This window comes from Grammomys surdaster, unplaced genomic scaffold (assembly GCF_004785775.1).
Source record: "Grammomys surdaster isolate TR1022 unplaced genomic scaffold, NIH_TR_1.0 345, whole genome shotgun sequence".
NCBI lineage: Eukaryota > Metazoa > Chordata > Mammalia > Rodentia > Muridae > Grammomys > Grammomys surdaster.
In genome coordinates, this window is record NW_021604764.1 from 2,487,823 (window position 1) to 2,510,553 (window position 22,731).

Below are 22,731 nucleotides of genomic sequence, written 5' to 3' on the forward strand. Positions count from 1 at the left end.
GAAAGGGATCACATATCCCATAGTTTTAGCCCCATATTTCTACCTAATGTTCATTATGATTGCTTTCAAAATCAGTGTACTAAAATGTAAGCTGATATTCAAACGGTCCACCTACTATTTTAGCACCTTAATAGAATGCCAGTGATTTTTATTTAACTAAGAACTCCTTCTGTCTTTCCCACTAAGCTGTGAGCTTCTTGAGGGCAGTGGCCATCTCTTATATCTGATCTATATTTCATATAATTTTCACTGGGTTTGTGATATTTGATGACTCTTGCATTGACTGATTGCAGATTAACAGTAGGATAAACTAAGAGGTTTCATGTTTCTTGGAAATTTATTTCAACTTGCACTCAGGCACCCCAAAGACTGAAACGTAACCAGCTCCCCAGGGAACCTGTAAACCTTTGATTTTCTGTCCAGATCCAGTTCGAGTTCTTTAATTGTCTTGTTCAGATCATCTTGACGTTGACAGATCTGTAAAGTTTATTGGACATTATTACTAAAGTGCAAATTGGAATGGTTGTTAGACTTCCTGAGACTAGTGGTTAGACTCTTGCTTAAAGTGTAGAGAATAGAAAAGCGGGAGAGGGATAAGCTCTCTGAAATGTTTATAGAGGCTAGAAGAGGAGGGATCATCAAGTGTCTCGGATTGCTCTTCTCTCTTACCCTCAGGTCTAGCCTGCTCATTCCATCTCTACCTCAGTTTGCACTCACCACTTTTCTCCTCTGCCCCTCTCTATTCCTCCTCTCTTCCTGCCAGCATCCACGTCCATGGATTTCACATATGCTCGTAGCACTTAGGAACTAACTTATCTACAATATTAGCATCATAAAACTTGAAAAAACAACAATAAAGATGGAACTAAGATTCTACTGCAAAATAAACACAGGTCTTTCTTTCCCTACATGCTCAAAAGAGAATTCGATTCGGTTGGTGATTCATTCATGAGATCGGCACTCAAGGAGAACTCAATGTGTTTTTAGTGTTCTGCCATGTCCTGTAATAGAGGTAGAAAGGAGCCCCAATCCCTGACATCAATGGATTTGATAGCATACATCTTTTTGTTCGACGTAAAATAATGAATAGAAATTCTTTTTTCCGGTTAAACACAATGTCTCTATGTAACTTGGGCCAGCCTGGAACTCACAACGTAGACCAACTTGACCTCTAAATCTCAAAGATCTGCCTGCCTCTGGAGAGCTGGGCTTAGATGTATATGCCTGTCAAAATCAGAAATCTACCCGTCTCTGCCTCCCAAGAGTTGGGGTTAGAGGTGCGTGCTACCACACTAGGCTAGAAATTCTTTAAGGACCAAAAGTTCCTGTGTGTTTCCCACATTGCCTCATTTTTATTATAATGCAACTGAAACACACTTGCAACAGAACAAAGTACTTACATATTCAATACACAGCTACTTGGTAAAAGCCTGTGTTGCTGGCGCACCATGTAACAAAGGCATGCAGACACCTAGAGCCTGCAGCACTAATTCTAACGGGAAGTGGAAGTGGGAAGAAGCAGATTACCCATTCTTGTTATTCACCACAGTTATAGCTGGTAACGTTGTCATAAAAACCGAGGTGACAGCGCAGAGTTACTGCTCTAAGGGGTAGTCTGAGCTAGGATTCTACAAGCCTGGTCACAACAGATTTTTTGTCAAGCAATCCATATGTGATCTCATTTTACACATGTTTCTATCAAAGGATTTATATAATGTAAGATAAGATAGAATTCTGGATCATTTTTACATTGGCTCTAGTCAACAGTGCCCACATAAAGTAGCTTTTCCTCCAAGTTATGCATGCTCTGGAAGGGTGTACTGAAGCTTAGCACAGCAGGTGACAATTAGTCCTCTGGCCAGGCTGAACAGTGATGGTCACCAACAAGAAACACAGAGAAGCGACACTCAATTCAATAAACACAAACAGGATGGGGTTTACATGAATTGGGAGCTGAAGCAGGATGGAAAGTCCTACATGGAGGGCTGAGCGCTTTCTAACTAAATAATCTGTAGTGAAATATAGCCATTTAGGAGACTCCCAGAGAGGGATGAGACGTTTTCTACAAAGAGGCTCGGGGCTGGGGAGATGCCTCAATGGATGAGGGAGGGAGCTTAGCATCAATCCTGACAAACCAGGGTTTACTTCTTGGAACCCACATGGTAGGAGAAGAGAACAAACCAAATCCTGAGAGTGATTCCGATCTCCGTACATGCAGTAGACATACACACATGCATGCATACATACGTACATACATAGATGCATACATACACACACACACACACACAGACATATACACTTATATATAAACAAACATACGTATGAAAAGAAGCTAGAAGCTGAAGAGAATTTCTCAGAAGTTTTTTAAGCGTTTGAGAGCAAATTACGGAGTTCGTGGACTCCATGGAGATGATAGGGTTGGACAGTTAGTGAGCAGAGGAGGGAATTATATGCCCTTCGAGGGTATAACAAAGCTAGGGTGCCTGAACAGACAGCAGTGGAGGAGGATGTGGGCAAGCCCTGCTTGCTGCAGCACACAATAGCGATTACAGGTGCAGAGGAAGCCCGCAAAAGGCTAGGCGCAGCCATTTTCCCCAGGGAGATCGATGGCCACATTTGAACCCCCAGCCTGTCTTGCTGCTGCAGTGGCCATGGGATCTGTGGCATGACACTTTCTCAATGTAGCGATTTGTACTGAGCCTGTCACTAGCTCAGCGGGAGGTAAAATGTACTTGACAGTGTTTCCTGGCTCTCTCCCAGCCTCAGCGTGAGGGCGGTGGGAGTGCCGAGTGAGTGGGTGGGTGCCAGGCGTGGAGAGTCCTTAAGGCCTGCAGCCCCCGGGAGAGGAGGAGTGAAGGACTCAGGGAAGCTTACACAGAGCTGGGGACACAGGTGCCAAGCAAGCATGCTCCCCAACCCCCAGTCCTCATTCTCCATCCTCTCTATATTTCAGTAGGTAACTCTCAACATGCCGGATGTGCGTGGGAATGGACTCATCGCTGAAATTCATTCAGTCTTCCCCACCCCCATTTTCAAACCTCACATTGAAGTTCTGCTATTCTCTGGTTCCACTGGCTTCCTATTAAACTGCAGATGTGAGCCATTCACCATATGCGGGCCACCTTTTGCCTTCTTCAGGCTGGGTGACAACATTTGGGATTTCATTTTTGTTTTTTTTTTTTTTTGTTTGTCCTACAAGAGTCTTGAGTTTAGGCCAAGAAAAAATCCCAGGCCCAGGATGAATGTGCTTTAGACCTCACTTTCTGTCAGGAGGCCAAGTGGACTTGAGAGAGAGGGTGGGGCTGTCTGCGGAGACATGATTTTCAGTTTTGCCCTTTGCCTCTGGAGCCAGGGCTCTGGCCCACAGCCAGCTCCACGGAGAGAAGATTATGGTGTTTTCTAGGTAATTTTAAAGAGTACGGGCCCAAAGCAAAGTCAGGTGGTTTTGAGTCTGCATTGAATTTTTCATGTTCAGGATTTGTCATGAGCCGGGTTTTCGACAGAGCTATATTTTAAATGATGAAGGGGGTTGCAGTCTTCTGGAGACAGGCATGTTTTGGTTGTTTGCTAATGACCTCTGGTTTTGCTTATGTGGAATCTTGTTAACAAATTGAAATGTAGCGAAATAAAACATTCTCTTTCTTTCCTGCTTTCGTTTTTCCTTTTTTTCCTCCTTCTTTCTCTTCTTTTTTAAACAATAGGAACCGTTACGATAAACTGTCAAAACTGGGCTATAGATATTGGTTATTGTAGCATCATTAATACTGTGCAAAAAATAAATTAGTCACTTTGGCAATCAAACACATTCTTCTTATCTCCTGTCTGTGCTTTAAAGAGCCTTCTCCTTGTGTTTGATAGGTCCTATTGTTAAGAGAACTGCAGAAATGTATTCAAAAATTCTTTGAAAATTTTCCAACTTCGGGAACGTATTCAGCAGTAATTAGCCTTCAAGGCGGCTGCTAGGGAGATCTTGGCAGGGGGCTGCTCTTGAGTCTGAAAGTGCACCCCAGGCCCTGCATGAGAGGGTGTCAGCTTTAGGACCCATGCCAGCCAAATCTACCCTGCTTGCTTGCCCTGCCTGCCCTCTCACCACATCCCATATTACCTCCTGGACCTCTTTTCTAAAAAGCAAAGACGTTGAGGCAGAGGATACAGGGAGTGGAATATCAGACCAAAATAACCTCTGAACTCAAGTGCAGAAAATAATGCTTAGATGACCAAGGAGGTGGCTCAGTGAGCAAAGTGCTTACTGTGGATGATGAGGTAGTGAGTTCAAATCCCCAGTGCTCCTGTACAAAACCAGGCATGGCAACAAATATCAAGGCAGGAACAACAGGTTCCCAGGGGCTTGCTAGGCCACCAGCCTAGTCTAGCCAATCAGTGTGTTCCAGGCTCAGTAATAGACCTGTCTCAAAAGCATAAGTTAATTAGTTGATTGATTAATTAGCTAATTAATTAATAAGGTGAAAAGCAATGGAGGAAGACATCTATCATTGTCCCTCACATTTTCAGGCACAGACGAATACGCTTACCAGTAGGTATATGTACCTACATGCATACACTACACATACAAAGATATTAAAAGTAAATAAACAATAACATAACTCTTACCTCAGGCAAGAGACTGACTTACTACGACAGAGCTGCCGTTTCCTAATTAAGTTTAGGCAGATCCCTGGGATAGTTTGTAAAGAGACGATACCACGCTCCATGGAATGTTCCTTTTCCTATCATAAGCTCTTGTCACAGGATTGTTTCGGAGTGACGGGCATGATATATAAGTCAAGTTGAGGTTTTTCAAAAGGTTTTGCTGTCTCCAGAAATTAAGCACATGTTTTATATTCATTACCAGCAACTTGTTCCCTTCAGCAGAAGGTGCAGTAGAGCTAACAGCAGAGCAACTATCACTGGTCCCAAAGGGACGTGCTCGAAAAAGACAGAGGGAGCTGCTTAGAAACAGAGTGTGTCTCATATTGTCAGAGACCCTTCCACGGAGGCGGAAATGTCAGTAGATAAACCCCAGAGGACATCAGTGGGTGAGAGGAAGATGGAATGCTGTGCCGCTTCCCTTTAAGTTCTGAGTTCATTAGGCCTACCTGAGTAAAGTTTGGTGGGGGAAGAGGATTCAATAGCAGTATTTCCTCACAGATCTGATGCCAAAGTGCCACGAGGGTCAGCTTCTTTTCAGAGAACCTCTCTATAACCTGTAACAGTCTTAGCCCTGTGTCTCTAAGCACCCTTCCCCCTCACCCCCATGTGTCTGGGACCCAATCTCTCCTTGTAAAGTCACTGTTCATATTGGGTTACACTCCCCAAAGCCAAATTTAAACATAACTACCTGCTAGAAGGCTTTATCTCGAAATACAGCAGTCACATTCTCAGGTACTAAGAATAAAGACTTCAGGACAGGAGTTTAATTTTGCAACCACTGCAATTCTTCCCATCATGAGAACTGAGGCTACTTCAGTATCCCTGTTTATCCTTGGTTACGGATCAAAACCAAACCCTGTTAGCATCACAGGCTACACAGGACATCTCTTCACCACCCTGGTTCCTAGTACCTGAGTGCTGCAGTTTCTCTAATGTCAACACCCAGGGCCAGCAGGACCCTGAGGGAAATGAGGCTTTTCTGACAGTTGACTCTGCTGTTTGTGAATGGAAAGGCTGTTTTATGCGCACCTTCGCTGATGTTCTGCCCATGTGCTTGTTTGAATGACCCTGTCCCATTCACTTTCCTGGCATGGCTCTTCCCAGACAGACACATGAGAGAACTGCAGCATCTCTGTCTTCAAATCATTTGAAATACAAGAGTTACGTACAAAGAATTGATGGATATATACTGGGGTTTTTTTAAGCTTATCTAAAGCTAAGTTTTATCTGTTTCTAGTGAGGTAGAATATATCAAATGTTTAATTTCTTTTTCTCCTGTGGTACAAAGACTGACCATTCCTGGCTAGAGTCCCCACTCTGCTTTCTAGACTGGCTGTGCTGGTTTGTAGTCCCAGCAGCAATGTCTGAGGGCTACTTTGCTCCATACCCTGACAGCCATTTGTTACCATTTTATCTTCATGGTAGTCATTCTAAGTGGGATAAGAGTGTGTCTGTGTGTAGTGTTGGTGTGCCCTTCCCGGGCAGATATGAATGTTGAGCATTTTCTCATGTGTGTATTACACGGTTGCTCTTCTTTTGAGACCTACTCACTTCACTCCCTTGCCCGTTTATTGACTGGGTGGCTGGATTTGGGGCTTTAACTTTTGAGTCATTTACATATTCCAGACCTTGCTCTCCTGTCAGGTACACAGCTTGCAGAGCACAGCACGAGTCAGCATCGAGCACGGCTTCCTCTAGCCTTTCCTTAACCAACACTATTGCTCATTTCACGTGTCTGTCTTCGCCACCATCCATGAGTCCTGAGCTGATAAATGCAAGGGATTCCCCTTAGCGGCCATTGCCTGTCATTCTAGCTATCGCTCATTCTTTCGGTTCTCTCCATCCTGGATTCTGTTCTACTGCTTTACCTTGGCATAACCTTTTTCTCTTAAGGACATTTTTTTCCTGTCTCTTAACACTTCTTGTAAAAAGTTCCCAGTCCTGTCTTAACTCCATGTCTGTATTTCCATGTCAGCTTAACCCAAGTGTCACTTCCAGACCCAAATGCACCATGTTTAAAATGCCAATCACATTTTTTTTGCTCTGTTTCTTCTGTCTTGCACTCAGCTAAAGGTACCCACCATTCAGCCATCCACACTCAGAAAAGATGTAAACTTACACATGAATATTAGACATCTTCAGACGTATTTAGTACATGGCATATTTCTCAATGCATATTAATAAGTTAGCAGGCATTGCATCAAGAACTCTTTTTGGTTTTTTTCCATAATTTATTTTTATTCACATTACATCCCAATCACAGACCAACTCCCTCCTCTCTCAGTCTCACCCTTACATATCCCTCCCCTATTAACCCCCCCCTTTTCTCCTCAGAGAAGGACAAATCCCCTTTAGGTACCATTCGCCCTGAGACATCTAGTCCCAGCAGGACTAAGGGTCTTCTCTCCCACTGTTGCCCAACCAGGTAGTTTAGGTAGGGGAAGGAGATCCAATGGCAGGGAACAGAGTCAGAGAGAGACAGACCTGTGATGAAAAATTATTATTATTTTATCTCTGTGGACAAATGCTCAGGTCTCCTAGAGATTTTCCGGCTCTCACTTGACGTCTAGCTGGGAATGCCGTCCTGACTATGTGACCAGGCATGCTCTCTCCTCCATGACTCTCTTCCTTACTGTCTATCAGGATCTCTGTGTCTTTCAAAGCAGATCTCCTCAGCTGTCCTAGGCAATACCCTCCTGGAACATGTCAGATGTCAACCTTCAAGGCCATCTTAAAATTCCTCCGGCATCTATCAACCGTAGCAGAGAATGAACACTTGACTATGTACCTGTTCTCTGTCTTTAGATAAACAAGACAGGGAACCAATCTGTTTTCCAGGGGTTCTCAGGTAAGGGAAAGTCCTCGTTGAATTTTACCCAGGAATGTGTCTTTGAAAAAGAATTTCCATTTCTTGTTTCTCACAACAGGACAGTATTTGCACCTCCTTGTAATTCCATGTGTGTCCCCTTTCATTTTGTTTTTCATGTCGCTTGGATCTGCTTCACTGCCAGCTTGCAATAACGAATCATCAAGATGGCAGCAACAGCTATGCAGTCTTCCTGTCCCTGTTAGAGTTCTCTGTTGAGTGTCTGTTCTTAATGTTGCACAATACAGGATCTGGAAGATACAGAAAATATTTTTGGAATACAATGTAAAAACAGATTTTCTTAGTATTCATTTCAGAGTGCTTATTCTCCTACCTGGACTGTTAGTGCCTGAGAGCAGAGACAAATCTTGATTCCTAGTGTTTGCCTCAGGTAGAAAGATCGCTGATGTCCTACCTGGAGTGTGTGTTCAGCAGAAGGAAGTTAGAGCATCTGCAGCCGGCATGAATGCCTTCTAGGATGATGTCATTTTAACAAAGGGCTCTTCCTATGTGTGTTTCTGCTATTGTGCTCTTAAATATCCAAAATATCAGAAAGAAAACACACACTGTACAAGCTTAACTAAAATTATAACTTCTACAAGCAAGAAGATGAGCAAAATTGGTAAGGTTTACTAGAGAACAGAAAAGAGAATTTGTCCACAATTCCGAAGATCTGTTGGTGCTTTTCTGATAAACAGAATATCAGACAGTGTCTGATTTATTTGATTTTTTCCTTTATGTCCATTTTTATTCTCTCCCTTCTTAGCTTCAGAGAGTAAATATTAAAATTGGATTTGATAAATCTGCCTGTGCTGTCACCAATTCTGTCCCGCTGCACGTGTCTGTTGCATCTTTTTTTAAAAAGCTCACCCACGCAGAATACTTTAACCATGAAAGAAACCACAGAAGGAATCGTAAAGCCGCCTCCCAACTTGCCCTGTATGCATACTTCCTGTCCTTTTCTTCTACAGCCCTCCTCAACACTCGCCCGTGCGCACATGCCTTTGAGCTGCTGAATATGTATGCAGACATGTGTGACTAATTCATGTAACTACAAACACTTTGGGGACTTAAAATTCACCCCAGCTCACTGGACTTTCTCACTGCACAAGAAGTCTGGGCTTGGTAAATCTTTTGTTTTGCTCTTTCAACCAGCAGGGAAGGGAAATGTTAGCCTCTGTATTTTAATGATATACTGCACAGGTTGCCTTCTCAAGCAGAGCCTTTTAAATAATATTGTTACATGTGGGGGAGTTGCACACCAATGAGTTACTTACAAAATTAAAGGCTCTCCCCCAGGTCTCTGCAGTGATTATTATTACATATCTAATATTGTAAGACAAATCAGATCTCATTTTTTTTACCCCCAAGTAGTTGTTTTGGGGATCAAACCAATACAGGTTCATCTTGACGAGCTTTCTGTGACCTGTTAACTTTGCAAAGAAAGTAATCCCAGTAATCACGTGGCTATTTCCAATATCCTGAATAACCTCACTTCACCTCACATTTAGTTCCTGTTCACTTCTTCAGTAGAAAGCAATTCCAACTTGGTGAAGCAGAATGGAATAGACAAGAAATCTGGTGCAAAGATATGACTAACTCGAGCAGAATGTTTAGAACTTTTCCCGTTCTGGTCCTCAGCAAAATTAAGAGAAATATGTCAGCTATATTTGTATTACATATCATACAAAAGGTACAGTACATTTATCACAGGAGACGTAAGCAAGATGAGCTACCAAACCTCATACCTCATCCTGGTTCTGAATGTACACACATACATACATACACACGCACACACATATCCCTAACTATTATATTTAAATGCCGTGAGCTCATCAATATCACATTAGCTTCGGTAATTGGCAAATAAAAACATGACCATTTCAGAAATAAATATGATGGAGGACTTTAATAGAATCTACTGTTCTAGATTTGGAAATTGATACTTTTTAAATTTGTGCATTTATAACATTCACTTCATGAAAGCCTTCTGCTGTTCATGAACTCACACTAGCGGTCACTACCTGCACAAGGCTTGGCCTCTCAGAAATGCGTCACCAACAGGAGAAAGGCTCCAGAGACCCCACCCCTCCCTAAGGGACTACTAGGCCTTCATGGTTTCTGGATGGGCCAGGAATGGGAGTGAGGTCGTAACTCCTAAGTTGTCCTTGCTCAAATGGCTAACACCTTATGAATGCCCATGTAAGCAACCCTAATTAAATACTGTGGGTCACCAAAGAGTTTAAAATCCATCAAAGTAGTAGCGGTCTTGTGAGAAGAAGAAAGAGTTCAGCAGTCATGTAAGGGGAGTGAAAGAGATTAATTGGGGGAAAATAATTTTAGTACTTTGTGGAGTGTGTGTATGTGCATGTGTGCATATGTGTGCTGTGTGCTTGTATGGGTGTGTGTAGAGAACTATGAAAGAATAGATTCCAAATTTGGTGCAGGGTTGATGATGGGAGTCAACTAGAAGATTACTTACCTGCCTTGCACAAAGCTCTGTTTCGTCTCTAGCACTGCATAAATCCAGAGGATCAGGAGTTCAAGATCATCCTCAGCTTACATAATCAGTTCCAGGGCAACCGGGGCTACCTGATACCCTGCCTCAAACAAGATCAACCACAAAAAGTTGTTTCCATCAAGATGGTTTGTAAGATCAATGTTACAGTGGAGATCAGCACTTAAAATCATCTCGATGAAAATATTTTGCTGTGTAGCCTACTAGCTAGTGAAATACAATTGTACAAGCTGAGATCAAACTCATAATAAGTAAGCAGACACTGTCGGACCTGTTTTTTCCTTCTAATTCTTCATGACTTCATGGTACAGACACAACCGCATGTCTTGCTTCTTCTAGGTCTGGTCCATTCTCCCTCTTCGCACTTCCCATCCTTCATGCTGGTATTCATATCTTCTGTCTGTCTTTCTGGGACTCTCTAATCACCCTGACTGTCATGGATATGCAGAATGGTATTTGCCTAGCTAATATGATGCTGAGTACGAAGCACTCCAGCAACAGTAGCAATAGAACTGAAAAGCATGCAACCAACACAAGGGACTCTTAACCTGTTTGCCTCTTTCTGTTGCCCGGCTCTTTCAAAAGAAGTGGCTTGAGAGAAGACCTGTTGAAGTAATGAAGCAACTCAGCTCACTCTACTGTTAGAGAGATATAATCCTCCTCTCGGCCATCCCTATGATCTGTGCCCCGGTTTAGTGTTTTCACAATGTGTCCATAAAATGTGTGTCACTAGAAAGCCAGTTTTAAAGAACCTTGAGGTCAAGCAAACATTCATAAAAATGCCAGTATGGGAAACACTCCCTTTATGAATTAAACAAAGCTTGTAGCTTTCCCCATGGCTTTGAGCACTCACATACTAGTCAAAACCTGTGAATATGTATACATTCTTTTTTATGGATAATTGGCCTCTTTATTGGTGGCGCCTCCTGGATTAAGAGGATTCCTCCATGCAAATCAGCTGTAGAGGAAGGCAGAGCAACAAAGAACGCCTTTCATGTGGCTTAGGATCTCAGGTAGCAGACTGCTACATTTAGACAGAGACAAACGACAAATTCCTGGATGCCCATACTCATCTTTTATATTGTTTTAAGTCAATTCGTTAAGGTAAGAGTCCTCAAATAATTTTGCTTAAAGCACAAAAAACAAACAAACAAACAAAAAAACACCCGACCGACCTGCTGTACATGTTGTACTGAGAATGATTCCCCAACGTTTTGATGTCTAAGCTGCAACTCCTGGACAGGAAGGCAAGGTCATCGTGCAGCCGACATACAGATTGGGTCAATCACAGACCACAGAAGTTAAGATAAATAAGAGATATTTTGTGTATTAGAAGGACCTCAAATTAAGTTACACATGAAGTTTTCCAAAGATGATACCAAATTGCCAACACCTCTCTGAGGCCAAGAGAGTTGGTCTCTTTGCTTTGGCTTGTGAGTTTTGGTTTGTTTGTATGTTTAACCACTTTCGTTTTTATGGCAGAAGCATCCATTTTGTATGAGCCTGGAGTTCAGAGATTCTTTTTTTTTCTTTGTTAAAGTGATAATGTGGTCTCAAATTTTAATAGTTTCTGGAAGAACTGGCTGTCTCCTTGTTTTAATTGCTCCACAGGGACACAGGACAGTTTTTGGAGGATATCTTCATGTTACTCATTTTGGTCACCATCCTTCTCTCCCAACAGGATACTATTTCTAGGTCCATTTGTTCTCCTTCTGTGTCAGAACTCAAAGTTAAAACTGTATTATTAGTTTTCTACCCTTTCCTCCATCTACCTACATACTATCCCCTCAACAATACCCCTCCCCAACAAATGAAATGTTCCCAGATTGGGTAAGCACTTCTATGCCTGGTTGGAAAGTTGATCATTTAGAAACAAACTCAACCTCAATAAGCATGTATGGTGTTTGAGGCTGTTGAAAAATGTTGCAACACGAATTGTTCTATTCTCTGGCCTTTGGGACACTAAACTATGTTGGGACCCTTGGAGGTCCACCATAAATGAAGCAGACAAAGAACACAGAGGAAAATTTTCATTTCTATCTCTGTAGTGTCAGGAAAGGGAAGCCAACCCTATAGCAATCACTTCTGAATTGACAGGTTGGTGAATGGGCAGGTCTATGTGTTTTCACAAGTCACCTGATTGGTTCTGAGTCCTTGTGGAAGAATGTTGTACAGTTTTGTTTCTGCAAACAGATCTTACAGACTAACACAAATTCCGTATTTCTTATTTTCCAGTTGATCAAAGAGAGAAACTCTTACAGGTTCCATCATTTCACATGCCCCAATTTTATGTTATTATTTTACTGAGTTAGAAAGTTTCAAAAGTGCTCTTGCACTGCTGCTCTCTTGCCTCCAGCTTCTCTCTGCCCCCTCCCCCCTTCCCTTCCCTTCCCCCTCTCTCCGGGGGGGGGGGGGCCTACTCCTCTACCTCTACCTCTACCTCTCTGCGCTCTCTCTCTCTGCCTCTACTACCCTCCTGGCTCCCCTCACCATGCCCTGAATAAACTCTATTCTGTACTATAAAAAAAGAAGAAGAAGAAGAAAAAAAGTTTTGAACGCGTTTAAGTTTTTTTTGGAGACTCATGGTCCAAATTCTAAAAACTCCAAGTAAGATGGGCTCAGAGATAATATGTACCATTGAACAGCGATCAGAGATCTTCCTTCCCATCTCACACCTAACGAAACTGTCACTCAAAGGCCTGAGGTGAAACTTTTTGAGCGCCATTGTTTCTTGTCTTCCATGCCCTTTCTGGCTGCTCCTAGCTTCGTTACTCTGCTTTCAGCCGCCATCATCGTAGTGTCGGAGAAGCTCCCAGTCAGAGAACTGGAGCCAAGTCTCTGCCTGCTTGCTCATTTTATTCTACTTTCCAAGGCACAGCCTTATGCTCTTGTGGCTAAAGGACAGTCCCCATCCTGTTCCTAGCATGTTAGAGAGTTTTCTTTTCCTCCCATCAAATGCTAATGACCCGTCGGAAGTGTGGGTGATGCCCTCAAAGTCATTAATAACTGGTTTAGGAAGAAAAATAACAATCATTAATAATTTTTTAACTGTTTGTACAAGTCATTTAGTGTGTGCTTAGTAAATATTGGTTGACTTGAACAAGAGTGTTAAGAACAAGGGCTAATGGATTTGTTGTTCTCTCTGTAAAGACTGAAGACCAAGTTGAAGGACCCTAGAGTGCCTGCAAACACAGAATGTGCCTAACAGCTAGAAACCCTGAGACCAAAAGCTACTTCCCCTCCTCCACAATCTCTGTGGCCTTATGAGTTACTGAGTTCACTGAGCTGTAATTTTCTTTTCTGTAAACACCATCTACCTTACAGAAATTTTATGCGGATTAAGTCAGACAATGTGTGTACAGAACCCAGCCCACAGCAAACCTTCTTCCCTGCCCTTCACTGTAAGTCCATGCTGGCCGACCACTCTGCTTTGTTTGAAAGTCAGCGAATTAAAAACAAGCTGGGGTGTGTAGCTTCACGCCCGTTATCAGAATGGCGGACCTGGAGGCCTGATGAGGCCTAGGGTCGAGGGTTTATTTTAGTGGTGTGTCACATATGCACAAGTTGTAAGTGGTGGAGTTTTCCATTTCTTTTTTTGAAAGGAAAACATACAGGTGAAGGGGGTGTCCCCATTGAAATTTGACTGCTTTACAGAATGCTTTCTACAGCAATATGCTTTGGAGCAATATTTAGTTAAGTGAACCACCTCGGGTTTTTTTCTAGAGTAAATGTTTTAAATCATGACTCCCCCGTGACTTTGATTATACCCAAAGGATACTGTGAAATTCCTCCTCAAAATCATTGACAGTGTGTGTTCCCATACTGTCTTTTGAAAAATCTGTGGTATTTCAAAATCAATAGCCATGCCCTAGTAAGCTAAAACAAATTCGTGAGCTCTGAAGTTTTTGTTGCACAAACTCCAAAGCAGTGTTCTTGAGACCGGAGGCTTTCAAGGTCCTTTTGGAAAATGTTAATATTTTGTGATATTAGTATTTACCATACATTTTTAAAACGTAAAACATTTGAGGCAGATCTTTAATAATGTGATCCTTGGAGACAAAATGAAATAGAATGATAAAAAATTCCTACTATTCAAAATAGTACTAGTGTACAAGTGGCATTTGCCTGCACTGGTAAAGCATGCCTCTGTGGGACGTGGACCTAGTGGTCTGTAGATAGGAGGTCAGGGCATACAGTAATGAGTTCTGTAAGTTTGCAAACTTATCAATTTATCAATTTTCAAACACAACCTTTGAAAATTTAAAACCTCCTCCCTTCTTCCAAACACACACCTAATTTTGCCAAGCGTTGCTTTCACAGTGACTTTTGTAATAGACAGTTCAGCTTTGTGGGGGGTAGGGGGAATGAGGAGGCTTCAGAAGACAAGAGAAGAAGAGTAGTGAGGTGCAGTAACGTGAAGAAGAGCAGTGATTTCCAGATGCTTCAAAAGTGATGTCTCCAGGATATAGTACAATTTTTACTGAATTTATCAGTAAAGAACATATCAAAAGGAAAAAAGGAAGAATATCATAAAAATTAATAGGATAATTTTTAAAGAGGATTAGCATGGTCTTGTGTTGACAGCTCTTTGGAGAGTGATTGTTTGAAGCTGGATGGGGTTTTAATTGATCAAAACAGTAATAGCAGCTGTGTCGTGTTTTTATTGTATGATTGTATGTGTATCCATCCATATCTACAGCTTTGTGTGCTTAGATGAACTAGTGACTGAATGAGAAAGGATGCTAAGAATCCACTCTTTAAAACACATATGTCTTTAGCTGCTATTGACTCTAAAAAATATGTGTTATGTTCTCTAACTAATAATGGCCAGTTAGCTATAAAATCAAGAGTCTGTGGTTTTTGTTTTTTGGTGTTTTTTTTTTTTACAAAGAGTTAGGTTGTAATAAACATAATGGTCATATTTCCTTTTTAATAAATAAGGCAAAAGGATATAATCATGCTATCAGGTAATAATTTGATACTTGGATTTTCTAGTAAGAGTTTGAATTATCTAATATAAACAATGAGAAGAAGAAGTAAGCAGTGGCCGATAAACAGATAATTTTGGTTTCTAGTCATATTACAAACATGAGATTTAAAACATTTTTGTATACAAATTATAGAAAAATAATATGACATCACTATAAGACAAGTGTCTAGTTTGTTCCTTTTTGGTGTTTAGATGACAGGTATTCTTTTTCAAATTACACTTCCTCACAGATACTTTTGAAGTTAAAAATATAAAGTTAAAAATCTCTTTAAAAATATTACACACACACACTCACACACATTCATACACACACATACACACACACTTATACACACACACTTGTCTACACACACACAACACAATCTATGTTGCATTAATCTATCTAAACTTTGTTTACACAAGCCGTGATTTTTAAATGTCAAGAAAATGCAAACAGTGGAAGTAAGTCAACTGTAGTTACTCCCGTAACAAGTTGTTGCGTTCTGTTTCCGTTAAAGAACTGCGGGTTTGTACTGGTTCTCCCCGCTCCCAGCTCAGCACATAGACTTTCAGCATCTCGCATTCACAAGCAGAGCACATTGGAAGCTCTCACTGATACTTGGAGCCGATTCCCTACAGATGTGTTCTTTGAATATCCGAGGCAGAAAGGATTTGATTGTTATATTGTATGTTATCTTTTCTTGATCTTACCGCCCTGGCCTGTGCAGGCATTCCACAGAGCCGGAGGAGAGAGTGCAGACAGCTGACTCGAGGAAGAAGACAAAAATTCCCATTGTTTAGATTTCTGTCAGAGGATATAAGAATAGTTAATTTCTTTTATCTCTGGGGCTTTCATTATCATTTAAATTTCATTTTACATTAATTGATCAGGGATTAGTAAAGCCATTATGCAGAAATTAGAATAAGACAAGCCAGATGGGATGAATAATTCATAAAGTCCAATTACGTTTTATTTCTGGTGTACTTTCAAACTTGCCTCTGACTTCTGTGCTATTTTGATGTGACAATATTCACTGGAAATCAAGTGTGCCATTTTAATTTATTATATCCCTCTGGAGTGGAGGCATTTGTATGCAGTGGAAGAATGTTCAGTGTTTCCCCTCAGAACATCAACTTTAGGGGTCTTGGAAATCCTTGGTGACTTAGAAAGAATGTCATATTTTCTGTGTAAGTTCAGGGGTTCTAGAATGAGCTATATTGCTCCACTTGGTTCAGGCGAACTAACCCCATATAGAGAGAGGCTAGTGTCTTGAATTGAGAAATTTCCACTTTCCTGTAAGAGCTGAGACCTGCCTTTAAAGGTATTTGTCCCCTTTCCTCACTGCAAAGAAAGAGTTAAAATATGAATTTGGCCTGCAGTTGGACTGGAAGAAGGCACCGTTGCTGCAGCGACAAGCGAGGACCACGAGGTGGCAGACGTTGCCTTCGGTGCAGAGCCAGGGTCGCCAGGGACTGCCCGGGCTTTGGAGCATCCCAGCGGGTCCAAGCCCCTCAGCCCACTGCTGGGTTCAGGCTCCCGGCGACCTGCACAGCTTGGCCCTGCAAGAATTCCGAGCTAATGGCAGTCGCGTCCACCTGTCTGGAATGTCGCTTACAACTGTGTCTGAAACCGCCTCGCTCCGCGGGTCCGGCCCCGGCCCATTCAGAGTATCCCCCACCCCCGGGGATTTATTTATGCCACTGGACAGTTGTAGTCACATTAAAGCTCCGGTTCACCTTCTCGAGGACTTTCATCTCGGGAAGTTTTATGACACTTGGTGAATGTGCAAAGTTTTTAATTAGGCTCTCTAGACAGCCCGAGGCGGCGGCAGCGCCACTAAGTCTTCACGGTCTCTCTGCTTTACAGCACAACAAGCCGCTCTACTCCTTTGAAGACAATGCAGACTATGTGTACGATGTCATGTGGTCCCCCGTGCATCCCGCGCTCTTTGCCTGCGTGGACGGGATGGGGCGCTTGGACCTCTGGAACCTCAACAGTGACACCGAGGTGAGCAGCAGGCGCCCGGGCCCAGGGCTGGGAGGGGGCACCCGGGCCACTCTGCAGTCTGGTTCTTCCTGCAAAAAATAATGGCCTTTTGTGGACAGACCCTCCAATTGCCTCTGGGCAGCGACACCCCCCAATTTCTTGACTACTCAGAAGAGAACCAGCAGATGTAATGGCCAAAACTCCGTGTCACTTCATCCCTAAACTGTAGCAGATCTTAGACAGTTACCGACTCTGCCCCCACACACCTTTCCCCCCCAAGAGCACAAAGTGTGTTCACACTTTTCCCTAAGGGGAAGGACACATAGTGTTGAAATAACTTTATTGGCAGAGACTTGGAAAAGTAAGCTTCCGTGGATGCCGTTTTTAGATTGGATTATTGAAATGAGGTTACTCTGTCAACGCTGGCTATTTGTACAATTTTCCGTTTTGACCCCATAAAAATGATTCTCTACACTGCTTTCTGTTTAGATCTGACATCCTTTTGATTTTTGCTAAGGAAATAGTTCTACAATATTGAACTCAAAAGCAGTAGTGTAGTGTCTAAGTTTAAACACGTATGCAACACTCAGTTTTTAAAATGGGATTTTAGCATGTCACATTTAAAATCATTCACAAGTGAAAAAAATGCCTCTTTCTAAAAAAAAGAAAAGTTGATAACAAAATGATTATTTTTAAAGCATAAGTCATCTGCTTTCTTCCTTTTATTTCAACCCCTCAAAAGTATCAAGGGTCTAATTCAGAGCCTTAGGATTTGGTGGTGTTGCCAGGGAGCATAGTACATGAATGTTATGTGTCCTAAAATGGCCTCTGCATCATCTGTTGAGGTTTGGTCCAGGTACAAATACCCAGGTAAAGAGTACATGGTACAAGGTATATGTCAAGTAAAGTAAGTCCTTTGAAGTGCTGGGAACAGGAAGCCATTCAGCCTTTTTAATTAAGGATCCTAAGGCTGGAGGACGCGAAGGAGGAGCACAGGAGGCTAGCATTTTCTGTGGGAGGGAAATTTCCTTCAGGTGATGTTGTGTCTGGGTACCTTTAAGGGCACAGATACCTGTAACTATCACCAGACAAATGCATTTCCATCGCAGCCATTTTTCCTTTTACCTCCAAGAACGATGGGAAAAGAAAGTTACGTAATGAAGTATCTTTGAAAATGATCAGAAGGCATGAGTGAGATGCCCATCATTTGGGATGCTGAAATGTTTATAGCATCATTGCATTTAATAGTAAGATGCTATTGCCTTACGTTGTAATGGTTTCCCAAAGTCTTTCATCACCGTTGATTAAAATCATATTGCTTCTATTTGCTAGAAGAAACTCTAAGCAACCAAAAAAAAAAAAATGCTTTCCAGATAGATTCGGGAGTGTGCTGTATCAGAGAGCAGGCCAGGCTGAGGTGATGCTTCCATGACACCCAGCTCCAACGTACATGAAGGGATGTAGTAGTCCACACCTTAACAACTTCCATTTAACTTTGTTATCCTCTCTCTCTCTCTCTCTCTCTCAAAAAGAAAGTGATATCTTGACGCTTTCTATAGAGAGAAACTCAGAGAAGTTTTATGGTTAACATTTAAGAACTCACGGTCGGTCATACATCCAGTTGAGATTTATGGTAAACATGGCTCTGCCTTCACAGTGACAGTAAAAGCACACCGAGTCTGACTCAGATCCAGCACCTAACAGCTTAAAACCCTTTTTTTTTTTTCAGGTTTACATCAGATTAGGAAATAGATTTTAAAAAGACTGAGGGAACCTATGTTCCCCATCTACTTTGTTTTCTTCAGATTATTGTACTTTTAAACTAAGTTGTCTCCCAAGTCTTGCTCAAAACTGGCTATTTACCCTTGATGCAACCGACTCTGACTGCCCAGCAATTCATGCTATATACATCTTGTATTTGCAATTAAAATGACTGTGTCATAAAAATATGAGAATACTTATGAAATCAAAGTTGGAAGTAGGACCCGTGCAAAGAGCAGGCAGATTATTTTAATAAAGATTTTCACACTTGAGCGTCAAATATCACTTAAGTTAATACATATATATTTTTCCTTCATGTACTCATTAATTTTTAGCATATACTATAGGCCATGATAGTGTATTTTATTATATTTTTATAACAGCTATGAAAAGAAAGGGTTTTGGATAATCTTTTTTAATTGACTTCAGTTTGCTATATTGCTTACATTTCAAGTAAACTAATTAGAAGCACATCGGGCATTGTTTTAACTAAATGAGAAGGTGGTCAGGTTTTTTAAATTAATTTTTAGCTATGTTCCTATGAAGATTAAACATTTTACTCAGCTTTTAGATTATTCAAGGTAACATCCTACATGCTACTTCTAAGTCAGTGTTAAAAATGAACTTTGAAGGTTCTACAGCTGAATCATGAGTCTGTTTTCGGGCCATCACAGCAATGATAAAGTGTATTGACAGAATTATAGTCTATCTAAATTCACATTGTTTTTATTCTTTGCAAGGTTTGGTTAAAATTCAGACTCCAGCTTGCACAGCAGGGACCTTGATTGTAGAAATTGAGTATTTTTTTTTAAATGAGCTGAGTATTTTCATTTTGCGTTTTTGTTCACAATTGACATGCAATGATTTAAGCAGGTGAAAAGAATTCTTATTGATTTCAAGATGAAGTTTAAATGTAGATTCTTACATATGATGGAGTTTTTATTGCTATTTTAAAGATAGGAATTGGCTCAATAGTTTCCCATAAACCTATGGTCTCAGCCCTGTGACTAGCTGAATGCTAGGGATACTATGTTGCAGAACATGTCATGTTTCCATGTTGCCGAGATGCATTTATTAAGCACAGATCTCATAGAGTGGCAGGAGATGCTCTCAGTGGCCATCTTCCATCTTTCTTCTCATTTTCCTTTAACATGTACCTTTTTCTTTCTTAATGATGTGCTGTCATTTCTGAATCAACATTCTTTTAGAAGGCTCTGGAGCTCTGAACAATTGTCAGCTTCCAACCTTGAAGACAAGAGTACACACACTGACAGGGGTGGAGTCCCTCAAAATCCTTCCTCCACATTCCAAGGTTCTTGAAGTAGACAGACAGACAGACTATAGGCTTTGTTTCAGCACTGCTAGTTCGCTGTAATAATGATTATTAGGCCAATTATCAACGGTCTGAATTTCCAGTGTTTATTAAAGGAGTCACACACATAGATAGCTACATTTTAACAGGATGTTTCTGAACAGACAGTGACCTTTCTCCGTATCTTGGTGTTGCCACAGGGAGAAAAAGATAAATGGAGAAAAGGAGAATTTGTGATTGATTCCTCAGTTTTTTTTTTTTTGTTGTTGTTGTTGTTGTTTTTACCTGTACACAACTTTTTAAAAAATTTTTATTTACATTGGTGTTTGCCTTTACATACATCTGTATGAGGGTGTCAGATCTCCAGAAACTGGAACTACAGAAAGTTATGAACTGCCTTGAGGGTGTTGGGACTTGAACCTGGTCCTTTGGAAGAGCAGACAGTGCTCTTGACCTCTGAGCCATTTCTTTAGCCCCCTTAACTCTGTACTTCTTTTCCTCTAATCATTCACTTCCTGGTGTGGTGGACAATTCTCTAAGAATCAGTGCATGTATGCTAGTATTGTTATGAAGACTCAAGTCACTTGAGCAACTGACTGGTTTTTCTACCATACCACTGCCTTTTATAGATACTCAGTCTGTAAAACACCAAACATCTTCGCACTGCCCCAACACAGCCTACATGATCTGATGGTCAAGCATTGCATTTAGCTTTCATGCTTCTGTGCTGGACATACACTTGACAAAATCCAGAGAGAGATTCTTGTTGCTGGCTGCCATGACTGGGAAAGTATGTCCCTGTTTTCCTTTTTTGTTTCTCGTTTCTACTCCTTAAGTCAGTGGAGCGTATGATTCCAGAACAATGAATCTCGTTCATGTTCACCCTTTCTCGTGGGTGTGGAAGTGGCTTCATGCAGAGGATGGCAGTTGTGGCTTGTGGAGTAAAACACATCACTGTATACTAGTGTATGTAAATTCATATTCATTTTTTGTGTTATAACCCCTTCGGCAGGTACCAACAGCAAGTGTGGCCATCGAGGGGGCATCTGCCCTAAACCGGGTTCGTTGGGCACAAGGCGGCAAGGAAGTTGCCGTAGGGGACTCAGAAGGTCGCATTTGGATCTATGATGTTGGAGAGGTACGTATTTTTCATTTTGTTCTGTTTGGGGACAAGAGTTTGGCTTGTGTTTCCACTTTAAAGACCTGCTGAAACTATTAACAAGACTTTCTGAGCCACAAGAACCCTCTTGATTGCGTTTGCAAGTTTCCATTGACTTCAGTGTGAGTTTGGAGACACCTCCTTGGGGTCTAATTTGGCCTGTGTCTCCATGCACAGGACACTTTAGTTAATGATCTGGACTCCTATTTGTGTGGTAGCAACCCTAGCTCGCCAGGCTGAAGCATGACATGGGATGCTTTCCCACGACTAAAAGCTGGCCAAACTCATCATGTTAAGATCTAAGTTGAAATTTACCATTTACTCCCACAAAGTGAAGTTGTGCTTAGAGTGCTGATTCTTAAAATCATGCTATTTAAATACAGTGCCTCCAACTAAGAAGACTGGGATGAGTCAAATTTTATATCATTTTTGACATTTATGATATTATCATGTAGGACCTCTTTTGGTATGTCTTATTATATGACATAGAAAATTAAGATATAAAGAGAATGTCATGGCATGTATCAATGTGAAAAATAATACAGTTTTTACTCCAGAAAAATTCTGAATTTGCATCCTATCTTTACTTTTCCATTGCTGATCAATTGAGCTATTTAAATTGCTTTTCTTTTACTTCTTATGAAAGTGTTGGTTTAAAAACCTTGATTTCTAGTAAGGTTAAGGGGTTTTTTTGTTTGTTTCTTTTTGTTTTTTGTTTTGTTTTCCTCTTAAAGACAAAGAAAATACAGGAAAAATAACTAGAAGTGTCGTATAAAGTTACTTAGGCATAATTTGAATCTAACATTTGCATTCCCGAGAGAAAATAGAGTGCATTTGTATGCATGGTGTGCGAGGCCTGGGAAATAGTCTGTGACTGTAAACTGGTAGACCAGTTTAGCTGATCTCACTGAGGAGGATTCTTCCCAGTTTCACCAGTCAGCATCACGGGACTTTGACAATCCCAGATGCTCGGCAGAGGAGCTTCTGATGGCACATTATATAATATGCTGTTCTACAGCTCATTATGTTACAACAAGCTAAATGGTGTTTTCAGATTTCAGCTGGGCACAGAAACTGAATAACATTAGAGATGGGGCTTTTCTATCCCAGTGTGCAAAATGCTAAATAAAACACTTAAGCACCTCTTGGCTGTCCTGTATTTAGACTCTCATCCCCCGCCCTGGTTATTTTTGATGCCACAAGTTAAGATAGGCAAAGTGGCAGAGACCATCAACACTGACCTACATAGTGAGGATCCAGATGGCCAGGTGCCCCACAGTTTGAAGCTTTGGAAAGAGAATGCCATTTGAGCCAGAAATATTTATTACCCGTGATTTTCTAGCCATATTTTCTGCCGTGAGGTTTCTTTATATTTGATGTCCTTCTTTATGGTCCTCATCCAGACAAGACCAGTATTTATTGTTGATCTCTTCCTCAAACATGGAGTGGGGAGGAGAGAGAGAGAGAGAGAGAGAGAGAGAGAGAGAGAGAGAGAGAGAGAGAGAGAGA

General features: G+C 41.3%; 1 protein-coding gene across 2 annotated transcripts in view; it reads left to right on the forward strand.

Moving 5' to 3' along the window:
- Dync1i1 (dynein cytoplasmic 1 intermediate chain 1) overlaps positions 1–22,731 on the forward strand; it is a 290,802-nt gene that overhangs the window by 252,337 nt on the left and 15,734 nt on the right. For both annotated transcript variants that reach the window (XM_028779147.1, XM_028779148.1), the window contains exons 14-15: positions 16,871–17,011; positions 21,076–21,201. In XM_028779147.1, coding sequence (XP_028634980.1) covers positions 16,871–17,011; positions 21,076–21,201 — 267 coding nt within the window. The remainder of the gene's footprint in view (positions 1–16,870; positions 17,012–21,075; positions 21,202–22,731) is intronic.